Source organism: Euprymna scolopes, chromosome 19, assembly GCF_053919585.1.
Source record: "Euprymna scolopes isolate OS-2025 chromosome 19, ASM5391958v1, whole genome shotgun sequence".
NCBI lineage: Eukaryota > Metazoa > Mollusca > Cephalopoda > Sepiida > Sepiolidae > Euprymna > Euprymna scolopes.
Window position 1 is genome coordinate 138555494 of NC_136500.1, and position 15890 is coordinate 138571383.

The 15890-nt window shown below is 35.7% G+C and overlaps 1 protein-coding gene across 1 annotated transcript in view; it reads left to right on the top strand.

Annotated features, from left to right (window-relative positions):
* LOC145240375 (zonadhesin-like) overlaps window positions 1-15890 on the top strand; it is a 175170-nt gene that overhangs the window by 132684 nt on the left and 26596 nt on the right. The window contains exons 28-32 of the mRNA XM_080103956.1: window positions 451-644; window positions 7892-8075; window positions 9225-9332; window positions 13653-13894; window positions 14001-14308. Coding sequence (XP_079960082.1) covers window positions 451-644; window positions 7892-8075; window positions 9225-9332; window positions 13653-13894; window positions 14001-14308 — 1036 coding nt within the window. The remainder of the gene's footprint in view (window positions 1-450; window positions 645-7891; window positions 8076-9224; window positions 9333-13652; window positions 13895-14000; window positions 14309-15890) is intronic.

Sequence of the window (15890 nt, forward strand, 5' to 3'; positions counted from 1 at the left end):
GATGACATTCGAGAGGACAGCGGTCAGAGAGAAGGAACACGATCATGTTATATTCGGGAAAGTAGCCGGAAATAAATGTTACAACGGAAAAAAAACGAGTCGAGTTATTACTTTTACATTGTCCTTAGCGACGTACTCTGCTACAACGTGTCGGGTCCCGGATGTCTACATGTTAATGCCTGTTTAAACGCGTGTTACGTTACAAATGTCGGAACACGAGATTCAATGCACGCTTGTCTCTGTTCAGTTGCATCATTTGTAAACGGCTTAACAGGAAGAGAAAATATATTTTTTCCATGGGATATTTCTAATGTGATCTCTGATGACTTCCCAATTAGACATTTTTTTTAAAGTTTCTTGTCATTTTTAGCTTTATTAAAAATTTAGTATTTGGTTATATCTATTTTAATTTTGAGAATCTTAAATGTTTCCTCTGTTAATGTCTTTCAGAAAAGAAATGTCCCCCAAGACAGATATATAAGATCGCTACGCCGATTTGTCAACCATCTTGTTTGGATCCTGAACCGGAATGTGACGGACTTATTGATGGCTGTGTCTGTCGGAAAGGATATGTACTAAGTGGAAAAAATTGTGTCCCGAAATCAAAATGTGGTTGTTTCTACAAGGAAGAACGATATATGGAAGTGAGTATTTCTATCAATACATTTCCATTTGAAAATATCGTCTTTTTTTTCAGTTTTTCAGTTTTCGTTTCCGTTGACAGCGCTCAGTTTCGCTTTTCATTCATATTTTATTTTTATTTGTCTTTAAAAGGTTTAATTTTTTTTTTCATTCTAAATAAAGTACATTAAGACTACTGAAAATTAGCCTAAGCAATCCATATTATTTTGAGCCATTGGACTACTGTTCTCATCGTCAGTGCCATTTTCACAACGTTTCGGTCGATGTAACCTCCGACCTTCTACAAGTGCATCTTTTCGAACTTGGTTTGGATTGGTTTGGTTTGGTTATTTTATGGCATATCAACCCTTTTCGGGTTGTTTAATGTCGAATCCAGTTATTTTGGAAACATTTTTATGCTTCTTCTTCTTCTTCTTCTTCTTCTTCTTCTTCTTCTTCTTCTTCTTCTTCTTCTTGGTGGTGGTGGTGGTGGTGTTGTTGTTCCATCCGATGCCAATAGGCGCAGGTGAAACGTGAACAAATTCCGATAGCAAGAGTTCTCGATCGGCCATTACAGCAACCAGCTCAGTTCCTGCCAGACCAGATTTTCCCAACTCTCAATACACGGTATATCAAATTTCGAGCCTGTAGACTGAAAATTGGCAGGCTTATTTTGTAGAGAAATGTACACAGACAGACAGATAGACAGACACTTTCACTTATCTATATATATTTCTAAGTGAAACTGGCATAGGGCCAACCACTTCTCTAGACGAATTCATAATTAAAGGATACTCCAACTTAACATCTAAATCTGACCCCCAAGATCACCATAGGCATGAAATATGTGCCTACATCAAAGATGGCTTTCCATGTGGTAGGGATATCTCCAGAGAAGACTCTAATTTACCTTATATGTGCTTCCGGGTTGCACTAGCTTACACCACTGCATTTATATTTGCCCTCTGTCGCCCCCCACAACAGTGTGGTTACTATCTTTAAGGGCATATCTGAGAAAATTGACCACATCCTGTCTGCTCATCCTTCAATGTTTATAATGTGGAATGGTTGACCCACTCAAATAAAACCGATGACGAGGGGAGGCTTTGTCATGATTTTGCCATTGCCTATGACCTCACTCAGATTGTTCACGAACCCACCCGTGTGCCCGATACACCCGGTCAATATGCAAGCCTTCTAGACCTTTTCCTCACAACTTCCCCTGAGCTGTGTTCATGTTCCGATCTACCTCCTCTGGGATCCTCTGACCACTCCGTTGTATCAGTTGATAAAAATGAAATGTAATAATTCAGACGTACCTCTCCACCGTATTGTATATCGATACTCCATGGCTGACTGGGATAGCTTCCGTAGGTTCGTATCTGACTTACCTCTGCATTCCATGTTTAAAAAGGGTGTGTCCTCTATAGTATCAGACCTGAACGAATGGTTAATTGTAGGCATAGACCGATTCATACCATCCAAAAAATTCCAACAAAAACCTAACAGCCAGCCATGGTTCTCCCCTGAATATGTTGCTGCTATCGCGCACAGAAATCACCTTTTCCATAACTACCAATGTAATAGATGTACTGAGACTAAAGCTGCTTTCAGGACTGCCAGCAACCACTGTAAAAGAGTAATAAAAAATGCAAGAGAGCTATATGTTCAGTTTGTTAAATCCAAAGTAGCTGAGCAGCGGCTTGGTTCCCACAAGTTCTGGCAAACAGCAAACATGATCTTGAAGAGAAGCGTGCGTTCTATCCCAACTATCATCAATGGACCTGAGGTCATCTCGTCAGTATTAGACAAGGCCAGACTATTTGCCAAGAACTTTGCAGCTAATTCTACCCTATGCGACAATGACGATCAACTCCCTGTATTTCCTCCTATAACAGACAACACGTAATGCAACATACAAATATCTGTGCGTGAGGTCGCCAAGCTAACCAAGAACCTCGATTCCAGTAAGGCAACTTGCCCTGACGGCATTCCAGTTAAAGTGCTAAAAAAGCTCCAACCAGAACTTTCCCACATACTTCCCAAACTGTTTAAGCGTTGCCTTAAGAAGAAGTGCATTCCAACACCCTGGAAAACCTCATCAGTATGCCCTGTATTTAAGAATTCAGGTGAAAAGTCATCTCCCTCTCAGTACAGATCAATAAGTCTCTTGTGTGTCATGAATAAGTTGTTGGAATCCATATTAATTAAAGAAGTAGTCAACCACCTCATCAGAAAGAACCTTCTTAGTGGCATGCAATATAGTTTCCCCTCTGCAAGATCTACACCAGATGTGCTAACGGTTATATCACATAGGATTAGTGAATCTCTTGACAAAGGTTTCCTTTCCAGGGCGATTGCTCTTGACATATCGAAGGCATTCGATAAGGTATGGCATAAGGGCCTACTTTCCAGCTACGGTATTGCTGGAAATGTTTTCTCAATCATTAAATCATTTCTCTTTGATAAGTTCATAAGAGTAGTGGTTGATGGGCAGAAATCAGAGGCCCACAGTATTAATGCTATGTATTAATCCATCTTCGGCCCAACTTTCTTCCTGATCTACATCAATGATCTCCCAAAACACATACTTAAACCATTCGTTGACATCTATGCTGATGACACGACCATCTATGGCAACACATCAAAGGCCGTAAATGACAAAGTTTTCTCTGATTCTCTCTCCTCTGATCTTGAACGCGTGGTACAATGGGGGAAGAGGTGGCTGGTCACTTTTAATGCATCCAAAACCAAGCTTCTATCTTTACATCATCAACTCTCTGATCCCCATCTGGCATCAATTGAAATAGATGTCTATCGTCTTGAGGAGGCTCCATGTTTTGACAAGCTTCTGGGTTTGACCTTTACTCGTGATCTGAAATGGAACACGTACATCAAATCTGTTGCTAGGGACGCTGGAAAAATGGTGGGATCCTTCTACCGCTCCAGAAGATATCTCACTACTGATGCAAATCACTATTTGTATAAAAGCCAAGTACGTCCAAGGATGGAGTACTGCTGCCACATCTGGGTAGGAGCTGCTAAAAACAGCCTATCCTGCCTTGACAGAGTACACAATAGACTTCGTGGTTTAGTGGAAGATGCCCTATTCTCTTACCTGCAACCTCTCTCCCACAGTAGAGACGTTGCGAGCCTGTCTTTGTTTTATCGTTATTTCCATGACAGGTGCTCGTCTGAGCTCCAATCCCTCGCCTTCCCCCTCGCCAATCTTTTACGAGAAACACCCATTTGGCTGAAACTACTGTCAATAATTTTCCCCACCCCCATTTTGTGTATAACCTGTATGGTTGAGTGTATGTAAAAATATATATTGTATTCGTGCATGCATGTGTACGTGCGTATGTGCATGTATATATATATATATATATATATATATATATATATATATATATATATATATATATATTCATGTATTTATAGGTAACTTTGTGTGTATTTGAATGCAGTTGTAGAAAATTTCCCCAGTTAAATATTATTAAATAGCATAATGTTATGGATATTACTGATTTTAAAGGTTTTTCAGTAAGGTATTATCATTACTCTATTACATTTGTTTTAGCTTATTAAGCATTGAACTATTACCGTAAGTATCATAAAATAAAGATAAAACGTTCCATTAATAATCTTAGAATTTGTTTCACAATTAGCTCATAAACATTAGTATATTCTAAACCTTATGTCAATCCTCCTTTCTAAGGGAAATATAGATACGTATAAAATCAATAATAATTAGCACCTCATGGACAGTATATATAACTTGAGTTGACGGAACAAATACGATTTAAACTGACAAAGAGATTAGAGATTAAACTAGGAAAAATCTGGAAAAAACGAATTATTCCATTTACGTATTTGGCCCATCTTTTTATTTTTATTTTATTCTTATCTCTATATTCTTCTTGTTCCCCCTCTTTCATTCCCGAACCAAGTCTCTATATCTAGTACACGACCTGACCTCAATTAAGCGACCGGTCAAACTTTATGATTCTTTCAATTCTATTTCAAGAGATATCTCTTTATATATATGAATGTATGTTTATGTGTGTATATGTATGTATATATATGTGTGTGTATGTGTATGTGTGTATGTATGTATATGTATATATGTATATTGTGTGTATGTGTGTGTTTGTATATATGTGTTCATGTGTATATAGGGATGAATATGCACATATGTTTCACCCCACTTCCTACCACTCACCACTACCTACTCTCGCTAATATTAACACCTCGCCCCGCTAAAAATAATATAGACTTCTAATGAAAAGAATTCCACCAGACTTGGAATTATTATCGCTGGACCCACAAACAAATTTATACAAGCACTTGCCCGATTCGGATATCTACACAGCTATGCGGATTAACCAATATATAACTTGGACCTTATTACCAAACGGATGTAAAGAACGCATAACATGGATTTTACCAAGGAAGTTGGATCTAAAAAAAAACATTCATATCCTTTGTCTGCAAATCCTCCTGCTACAGGACTTCTGATAAATTTATAATTTTGACTTTGACTTTCCATGTCTCACTTACTTTATCAAATAGGGTGCATACCTTTATAAGTATTTGCTAATATTTTCCCTCCTCTGATGAGATCGTAGACATCGGAACCCTATAGGTTAAGGAGATTAATTTTCTAAAGCATTCTTTGTCTTGCTTAGAATAATAAAAATTCTTCGATATAAAACTCAACCACTTCATTTCATTTCAATGAGAGTTTTTTGAAATTCATTGAATTACAATTTAATATATATATATGTGTGTGTGTGTGTGTGTGTGTGTGTGTGTGTGTGTGTGTGTGTGTGTGTGTGTGTGTGTGTGTGTGTGTGTGTGTCTCGTGTTGCGGGCTTCAAATCGTTCGACTGGTATTAATCGTGACTCCCTGCACTGAAGATTCCCGAAAGGATGGAACGCTAGTGTCTGTAAGTATTTAATTATTATAGCAAAAAATAATTACGACAGCTCCTTTAAGAAATTCGTTTCTTATCGTTGAGCACTTTCAGTTGAATTAAAGTTGGTCAATTAAGCTCTTATGCATAGATCATCGTATAACGATTAGATCACTGTCTGACTGACGTAAATGAACATTTAAAATTAAGATTTTTAAATTCAACGTTATTTCACGCGCTTAATGGTAGCCGAGTGGATTAGGTCTCCGCTAATCGAGCCAGAGATGTCTCGTGTTGCGGGGTTCAAATCGTTCGACTGGTGTTAATCGTGACACCCTGCACTGAAGATTCCCGAAAGGATGAAACGCTAGTGTCTGTAGGTATTTAATTATCATAGTAAAAAATAATTATATATATATATATATATATTCTACGTACTTATTGATTTTAATCTACCAGTAAAACTGAAATCGAGTGAAAATCCCCACAAATATATTTTTACGTTTATGAAAATATCTGCCCGTTTGACATTGGGTTTTTTTTTGCAGTAACTGGGGGAAAATAACAAATCTATTGTTAAATATTTGGAAATTTGTAAGAAATCGGTATCAAAATCCGTAAGTGTATCGGAATCGGGAATTTAATACAGAATGGGTAATTGTATCGGAATCTGGAAAAATATTGTGATCGTCCCATCACTAATATATATATAAAAGACCTTATAGCTCAAAAAAAAAAACGCTAAGATTCTTTAAAAAAAAAAAAAACGCTAATATTCTTTAAAAAAAACGCTAATATTCTTTTAAAAAACCCGCTAATATTCTTTAAAAAAACCGCTAATATTCTTTAAAAAAAAACGCTAAGGTAGCGGAAAAAATAACAGCGTTGCGAAATTGTCAATATTTCTACCAAACCGCCAAGAACAGATCTTAAACTTAAAAGCAATTTTAAAAACCATACCATTCAAATGGTGAATTATCGTAGCTCATTTGGTAGAACACCAGGCTGCGGATGTTGGTGTCATCAATTTGATTCTAGCTCATGCTGATGATGAAAGCTAGAAACATGCATGTTCATGGGTGTGATTTTTATGCGCGAAATAATATTTGATAATAAGAATAGTAGAGATAGAAATAATAAGAATTTTTATTTACCTTTTAAATTCAAATCTGTTTCAACTGAGCAGGGAGATCCGATCCGTGATTGAACGATGATCAACGAATATTTTACACTCTTATATTTTTATTGTCATCGAAATCCGTGAAATCGCCTGGGACGAAGCTTCACATGCCTCCATACAGTAACTTAGTCCAAGATAAATGTTATTCTACATTGCACTCTAGAGAACATACTGTTTCTTTTATAAAATTATTTTATGTAAACTTCTTTCAAGTTAACGAGAAAAAACGTTAGTTACGCGTGGAGTTTGAACCTACAGACCACGTCATGCAAAAAAAAAAAACACGTAAATTTTCAAGTTTTATAAAATTCTTTGCAGTTAATGAAAACAAAATTAAGAAATTTACGTGCGGAGTTTGAACCTACGGACCACGTCATGCAAAAAAAAACAAGTAAATTTTCAAGTTTTATAAAAAATCTTTGCAGTTAATGAAAACAAAATTAAGAAATTTACGTGCGGAGTTTGAACCTACGGACCACGTCATGCAAAAAAAAAACACGCTAACAACTTACACAACAGTAGAATGTTCACGGCCCGTTGTTCTATCAGTTGCTAAGCAACGATATAGAAGAAAATGGATTTATCAATGATAGATAAGTTAAAATAACGGTTCCGATTATCGATTATCTTTAATTATCGGGGAGTTTCTGAGAGAAAATCACTCCCAGTCATATGCATTAAAGTTCTGTAAAATTTTTAAAAAATCAGTTCAGCCGTTTTATGTCTGTAAGGAACGAATACAAACGCAGGCAAATTGTAGGTATATTAACTAATACTATCTATAATAATGAATGTTATGCTAATATTCATGTTTTATGCTAACAATTATTCTTATCATTATTTATTTTTATATCTGTTCAAGATAATTAATTAAATTAATATGTGTTTTTATTATTATTATTTCCATTTCAGATCATAATCACTATAACTAAATTCCGAGACTTCGTTGCTTATTTTATTGCTAATACTAAAAGTATATTTAATATTATTCATTAAAATATTTTTATATCCATGATAGTTTGAATTCAATTATTAGATGTGTTTGTAATTTTGTAAATAATATTTAAAGTACTTTGATTATCAGTAAATCTATTAATATTTTCTGGTTATTGTTTGTTTTAATTTCTATTAATGTTTAATTCAATTTTGTGATGATTTTGTTATTCTATAATAGGTTTTTGAAGAATTCATAAACGAAGGATGCAAACAGAAAATTGTTTGCAAACCTGGCGGTATAATCGACGTTCAAGATTTGTTTCCCTGCAATCCTAATGGAAGATGCTTACTTCAAAACGGAGGATTTGTCTGTGTTTGTAAAAACGGATTCAAATTGTTTAAAGGAAGATGTATTCCAACAGGTATTTGTAAAATATGCTCATCTTATATATTAAACGGCACTATGTCTGTCTGTCTGTCTCTCTGTCTGTCTCCATATTTTCAAACTCTATCTCCTCCGAAACTAAAAGTCGCAGAGCGGTGCCAGGAGCCTCAAAGGATTGGATTTTTTGTACGAACGTTCTTTTATGGCTCTTTAGCCGGTTAAAATAGTTTTTAAGAGTTCAAAAAAAACATCACCAGCTTTTAATGTTACAGGTTTGCTTTCGGTTTCGATTCTAGCTGATGGCACGCAAATATATATTTTTTTTACTTTTGAAATCGTGACTCTGTAATAAGATATATACGAAATCTGGACAAATTAAAATATCATATTTAAGCGTATTTTACGCCCAGTTTGATCCATATTTCAAAACAAATTTTCGTCACTATAAAACTTGATGGCTATTGCTCCAATAAACGGTTGTTTAATCCGCTTATTTCCATATAAATGGCACTTGGTATAGGAACCTATATACTTTTTCTTAGGTTACCTGGTTAGGTTTGAAAAACCAGCGCACTACGTGAAGTGCACTCAAGCCTACAAAAATGCCATAGCAGCTCCGTCTGCGTTCTCAAAGAGAATGTAAATCCTGGAAGGGTGAATTCTTAGCACTGAACGGACCATACATTAGTACGACAGAAATAAAACTAACTGGTATGAACCCACTCGAGCTGAGCTACTTCCATATCAATCGCATTGGATATGGGAACCACTATATTTTTTACGGTAATTTTTCTGATTCGGTTTGCAAACAACTGCACTAAGTAAATTGGAGCCTGGCATGCAAACACGCCACAGCAAATCTGTCTACAGTCACGGGAGGGGAGGGCACCTTAGTCGATTACTAATAAACTAACGCCTTATCAAAGTGAATGCAACGCTTGGGCACAATATTCCAGAACTTGACATATGTCTGACTGCTACGAACAACCCTTGGTGAACAATGCCGGATATCGCTTACAAGTAACACGTTTTAACCATTTTAATAGTTTAACGGACATTATTTATGAAAAACGAATGTAGATTTTGAATTAAAAACACTTATTTAAACAAGTGTGTATTGATAGATTTCTACAATGCGTATGTAATGATGCTGAAACTGTACTTACACTTATTTTATTTCGTCTAGATTCGTGCGTCTTTAATGCGTGTCAAAATGGAGGAAGCTGTGTAGAAAACGGTTGGAAGTGGAAATGCGTTTGTAAACCAGGATATATCGGAAAATATTGTCAACGTGGTAAGTGATGTCACTTTGATTAACTAACTTTAATTCATTGTTTTTTATGAATAACAATACACAATTATTTATTCATTTAATTATGACGAACTATTGTCCTCATCTTTAAGCTGTTGTTTCACGACGTTAACAACAACTTAAAGATGAGGATAATAGTCCGTGATCTATCTATATATCTATAAAAGTGAACGTGTCTGTGTGTCTGTGTGTCTTTCTGTGTGTCTGTCTGTATACATTTCCCTACGCAATAACTTTGTCAATTTTTAGTCTATATACTCGAAATTTGATATACAGTGTACTGAGATTTGGGAAAATCGATGTGATCGGTTTTTGAACAGACATTTAGCGATTAAGGGGTCAAAGTTTAATGATTTGACCTTTGAGAATTCTACCAAGCTCCTCCGACAATTTTGGGTCTAAACACTTCAAATTTTATATATAAGTTCTTTGGACATGGGTCTAAGTTACTAACTTGATTTGAGCCCAAAACAATAAATTCCAAGGGGTCATAATAGGGGTCAAAGTTAAAAAAATCGACCGCTTTTTTTCAACATACATCTCCAAATACCCGGGCAACACCGGGAACCCATCCTAGTATATCTATAAAAGTGAACGTGGCTGTGTTTCTGTGTGTGTGTGTGTCTGTCTGTGTGTCTGCCTGTGTGTCTGTGTGTGTACATTCCCTACGCAATAACTTGTTTCACGACGTTAACAACAACTTAAAGATGAGGATAATAGCCCGTAATCTATCTATATATCTATAAAAGTGAACGTGTCTGTGTGTATGTGTGTCTTTCTGTGTGTCTGTCTGTATACATTTTCCTTTGCAATAACTCTGTCAATTTTCAATCTACAGACTCGAAATTTGATATACAGTGTACTGAGATTTGGAAAAATCTATGTGATTGGTTTTTGCCCAGAAATTTGGCTGTTAAGGGGTCAAAGCTACAACGATTTGACCTGTGACAACTCTACCAAACTCCTCCGATAATTTTGGGCCTAAACACTTGAAATTTTATATATAGGTTCCTTGGACATGGGCTAACTTAATAACTTGATTTGAGCCCAAAACAATAAATATTAAGGGGTCATAGTTTAAAAAAATTGACCATTTATTTTGTTTTGTTGTTGTTGTTGTTGTTGTTTTTGTTTTGTTTTTTGGGGGTTTTTTTTTTTGCTCAGCATACACCTTCAAACACCTGGGCAACGCTGGGCAACGCTGGGCACCCATGCTAGTAACTAAATAAATGAACAATACAAGTTACTCATTTCAATAATGAATTCCAATTAACTAAATAACAATACACAAGTTTTATACAATTACATAATAAATTATAGAAACGATAACGAAAAGTCATATGAAACGTTTGTCATTATTATAAACTGATATTAACAATATTTTACGAAATATATCGGTTGATAGATTAATTACTTGATGAGAATTTATTTTTCTAATTCTACTTGTGTTGTGAATAAAAATAATGTTATCAATAATTTATAAATGATGGGTTCCATTGGTGATTATAGATTTAATAATAATTGTTAAGCAAAATATATTACCAGTAAAATAAATTATTAGTTAAAAAAGTAATTTAATTTAATTAACCTAATTAAATATGTCAGAGAGCGAGTGTTCATTTATACGAGATGTATTGGTTGATAAGCTTCATCCTTTGATGAAAGTTTATTCCTCTAATTTTCTACCTATGCTTAGAGATTTAGTAAAAAAAAAAGTTTACATCGAAGTCAGATCTGGATTAGAGCGTTGATGATGTAAAGATAGAAGCTTGGTTTTGGATGCATTAAAAGTAAAAGTAAAATTCGTATTATTTGGATTCTTCGGACTACTGTTCTCATCTTGAGTGTCATTTTCACAACATTTTAGTCGATATAACCTCCGACCTTCTTCAGGTGTATCTTTGCGAACTCGAGAATCTGCAGGAATTTGAGGACGAACCCCTTAATTTACTTCATGGGGGTAGTTTGCTCCCGTTTCTTTAGCCATAACAGGATAATTCGCAATTGTGTTTTTCGGTCGCCCCCACTGAGAATTGAACCTTCAACCTTTAGGAGAATATCATTTTTACAATTGATTTTTCCAAGTAAAGAAATAGTTTTAAATTAATTGTATTATATAACGTTTAACAACAGATATTAAAGAAATATTTTTATCAAACACTACTCATATAGAGAAACCCTGCCGTTGTAGCGAATATAATCTTTTTATTGTAAATGTTGATGTAATTCTATAAGATAGAGTAATTTAGACAATTCTGTTAAGATTCCCGAGTTCAATAGAAAGATTCTCGAGACCGACAAGATACACGCATAAATGACCAGAGGTTACATCGAGAAAAATACATTGAGAATGACACTCAAGATGAGAACAGTATTTCGAAAATTTCATTAGTATATTAAATAGTATTACAGTATAGTATGACAGTAAAGTAAGTTCCTGTTCACTCGATACGTCTTTCTTCATCTTCATCAGGGGTGTTTTGCTCGATGTAACCTCTGGTCATTTATGCGTGTATCTTGTCGTGTATGATATGAGGAGTAAGTTCACTGTGATAAAGTGCGTTGCAACAGATAACAATAGTCTAATTATGAGAAACGATGGTAAATAAAATGGAAATATCAAATGCTCAAAAGAAAGAATAATTTTGATTAAGGATAGTTCCTCTAATAATTTTGGAAAAGCTAAAGGAATTAGCGACACAGTAAGTGGAATAAAATGAATGGACAGGTAAAAATAACTCAGTGAGACGTTGGGCGAGGACATGCTGAGCGGACCCAACCATATATGAAATAGGTCTACAGGGAACATTATCTTTGTGAATCTTCAGGAAACCATAAAATCGAGGTCATAGAGATCCAGTGGGTCGTATTTTCTGATATATCTCTTTAGAGAGATAGTTTTTAGAGAATAAAAAGTGTCTTTTTGTAATTTTCTTTCAATATCCAAAGTATTATCACAGGAGTCGACCGAGCTGAGTTTAAGAAATTTAGTAGCATCATCTAAAATATTTGACTTTTTATTAATATGGTCAGCACGGTTCACGATAACTACTCCGACACCTTCATCAGGTCTGGAAAGGTAAATATCTTCATTTTTCTTTAAATTAAGTACAGTAGAAGAATGGGATTTTTTCCAGGCAAAATTCCTCGAGTCAATCGACGAATTACTATAAGAATGTCAAATACTATTAAATTTCATAGCTGAAAAAGTATCAGGGGGAAGGGAGGCATGATGTTTAAGCTGAGAAAACAAGATTCCAAATTCAGTGAGGACCACGATGTTAATGATGTGTTTATGAGGAACACAAAAATTTAAGTCGTTAGAGACAAAACGTTTCTCAGTATCGGAAAGGACCACACTAGCAAGAATTAAAGATGTGTTAATCAAGGCTGGTGTTGTCCGGACCAAATTTATTCTTAATAAGTAACGATTAGATGGTTTTGTATTACGCTTGTCATGGTTAATGAGGAGGCGAGAAATACGGAAGAAATCTAAAAAGGACAGCAAACAAATATAACGGACTAGCAGGGCTACCCGGCGTTGCTCGGGACCGTATAAACAATGAGAAAATTGAAGTGGATTTGGAACATATTTTTTTATTTTTAGGATAGAGGAAGTTTTCATGCCTATCTATCATTGCTATTTCGAGATAAAGAATATTTGACCTAACCTAGGACGGGTATTACACACGTATGAAATAATTGTACCTAGAATAGGTAATTTACAGCACGTATATGAAATAATTTTACCTTCAGGAGGACAAGTAATGTACAACACATATTACCCGGGCGACGCCGAGTCTTCTGCTAGTATATATTTCTACCTATCTCATTCAATTCCGGGCGAAATATAACGGATGGCTACGTTATTTTCCAGACAGGATTTAAGAAAAGGAATAAGAGGTTTAAAATGTACAATTTTCTTCTTCAAACTGTTCCGTCTGCCAGCTTCCCACCTGACTACAACTTGGATGTCTTCAACTCCAACGTTAACAAATTTCTAATGAACCGCCCCCTTAAGTAAACACTTCATCAAATCTCCACACTAACGTAATGTACTTGCAATAACCCTTATCCCTGAGTGGCTTCCGGGCCTTGATAAGTGGTGCCCACTGTGTAAAAAAAAGAAAGCCGGTTAAGGGTATTAATCTGAGAGCGGGTGTGCAGTTTTCGAAAATAGTAAAAAAAAATGTCTGTTAGTGGAACAAAATTTAAAAATGACAGTAAAGAGAGTTGTTTTTAAAGTTTAATAAAAACAAATATAAAATATATTTTTTTTTTATTAATCATTCTTCTTTACAGAGAGAATTTGCCGTTGTAGCGCATACGGTGATCCGCATTATAAAACATTTGACGGACAAACGATCCACTTCATGGGAATTTGTAAATATACTTTGTCTGCCAGCACTAAATTCTCACCGGAAGCTTTCGCCGTTGAAGTTAAGAACGAACACCGAGGAAATAATCGCGCTTCTTATACTCGAATGGTCGATGTCAAAATAAATGGTTTCACAATTCGACTACTAAAAGGAAACAAAGTACTTGTAAGTAAAAATATATTTTTTAATTATTGAATTTGATTCATATGAATGTTTTGTTTTTAAAAATAAATGAAAGTCATTATGGGATTTAAATTTATTTTCATTGTAGATTAATGGTTTGAGATGGTCATTACCGTTTGAAACCGATTCGGGATTAACTGTGAAATATTCTTGTGGTTGGATAACAGTTTCAACGAAATGGGGTCTGATAGTTCAATTTGACGGACGACACGTCGTTAAGGTAACAGTCCCGGGCCGGTTTGCTAATCTCTTGACTGGAATCTGTGGTGACTGCAATGGAAAGAAAGATGACTTCCGAACCAAAGAAGGCGAAGACGTATCAAAGAGTCGCAATAAATATTCATTGATTGGAATGAGTTACCAAGTCAAAGATGACAGCGACAGACCTACAAAAAAGTAAGAAAAATTAATGATTATTTATTACTAATTTCAAACGTTTTTCCTTGCCTATATAGAAGTAGTCATAGATATTATAATTATAGTTTTTACTTAAATGAATACAGATCGAAGGCATTTTTAATTTATCTAACATCTGCTATTATCAAAACGAGTTTATAATGAAGTAATTTGTAAATTCCTTAACCTTCATTATTGTGATGAGCCTTGCCAAAGCGGTTTTTCTCTCGATCAACAAATCCTCTCTAACTCCTCCTCCGCTGATAACAGGGCTTGTTAATGAATGCACAAATAAACTTCGTTTTTTTAATGTATTAACAAAGAATTCAAAGGAGATCGGATTAGAGATAAAACTACAGAAAACAGAATGTATGTCTACAGCTAAATCACAGTTTTACCTAAACATGACTATTCACAGTAAACCTACAAACAGATCACCCAATTCATTTATTTAGGGCATAAATTGACTTTCTCCGGTGATCATGAGACGATATTGGACACAGAATTGGACTGAATTGGGCGGCTTTCCAAAAACGCAGCACCATTTTAGAATCAAAAAGGATGCCGATAAAGTAAAAAATATTTAATTTATGTAATCCCTGTAGTTTTATATGGGCTTGATTGTATCACGTGGACTAAACAAGTAGCCAATCGACAAAAACAACATATCCTCTGTCAAACTACTGTACTATCCCCTCTGGTTGATAAAATCAAAAGTAAAACTTTTTGGCAATGTCAAACGATCAACCACTGGCCTGTCAATGTTATGCTTTGAAGGTATGCTAGAGGAAATCCAAGGATATCTAAAGTAAAGGGGGAAAACACTAGAGGATGACCTCCAATCTGTAGTGGAATGGGGACATAAATGGACGGTCACATTCAATGCTGCTAAGACTAAACTGGTTTCCTTCAATAATTACAAGAAACCTTCTCTGCCACCAAGAGTAATGGCCAGTGACTCTCTGTCTGAGAGTACATTTTTCAAACTGCTTGGCCTAACGTTCACAGGAAACATGAGTTGGAACAATTATATTGAAAACATTGCCAGGGCCGCTGCGAGAAAAGTAGGCTCTCTCTACCGTGCTAGAAAACTACTGACACCTGAAAGTATCCTGTACCTCTATAAGGCCACCATTCGCCCATGTATGGAGTATTGTTGTCACATTTGGGCTGGTGCGTCTGCTACTAGTCTCTCGCTCCTAGACAAGGTTCAAAAAAGAGTCACCAATCTGATAGGCCCAGAACTGGCATCTAAGCTTCAGACTCTGTCCCATCGACGAAACGTTGCATCCCTCTGCTTGTTCTACAAGTATTTTAATGGCGAATGCTCTGACGGACTGCAAACACTTGTGCCCCCACGACGCAGACACCCCACCCTCGACAAACCCGACAGGCAGCTAAATCCCACCCCCACACAGTAGAGATCTCTAGATGTAAAAGATCTTTCTACTCCAGTAGTTTCTTCCCCAGAACCGCTAGACTCTGGAAATCCATTCCAGGATCCTGCTTCCCTAACTGTACTGACATGCTGAAGTTCAAGTGCAACGTGAACCAACATCTTGCTGCCCAAATCCCTACATAG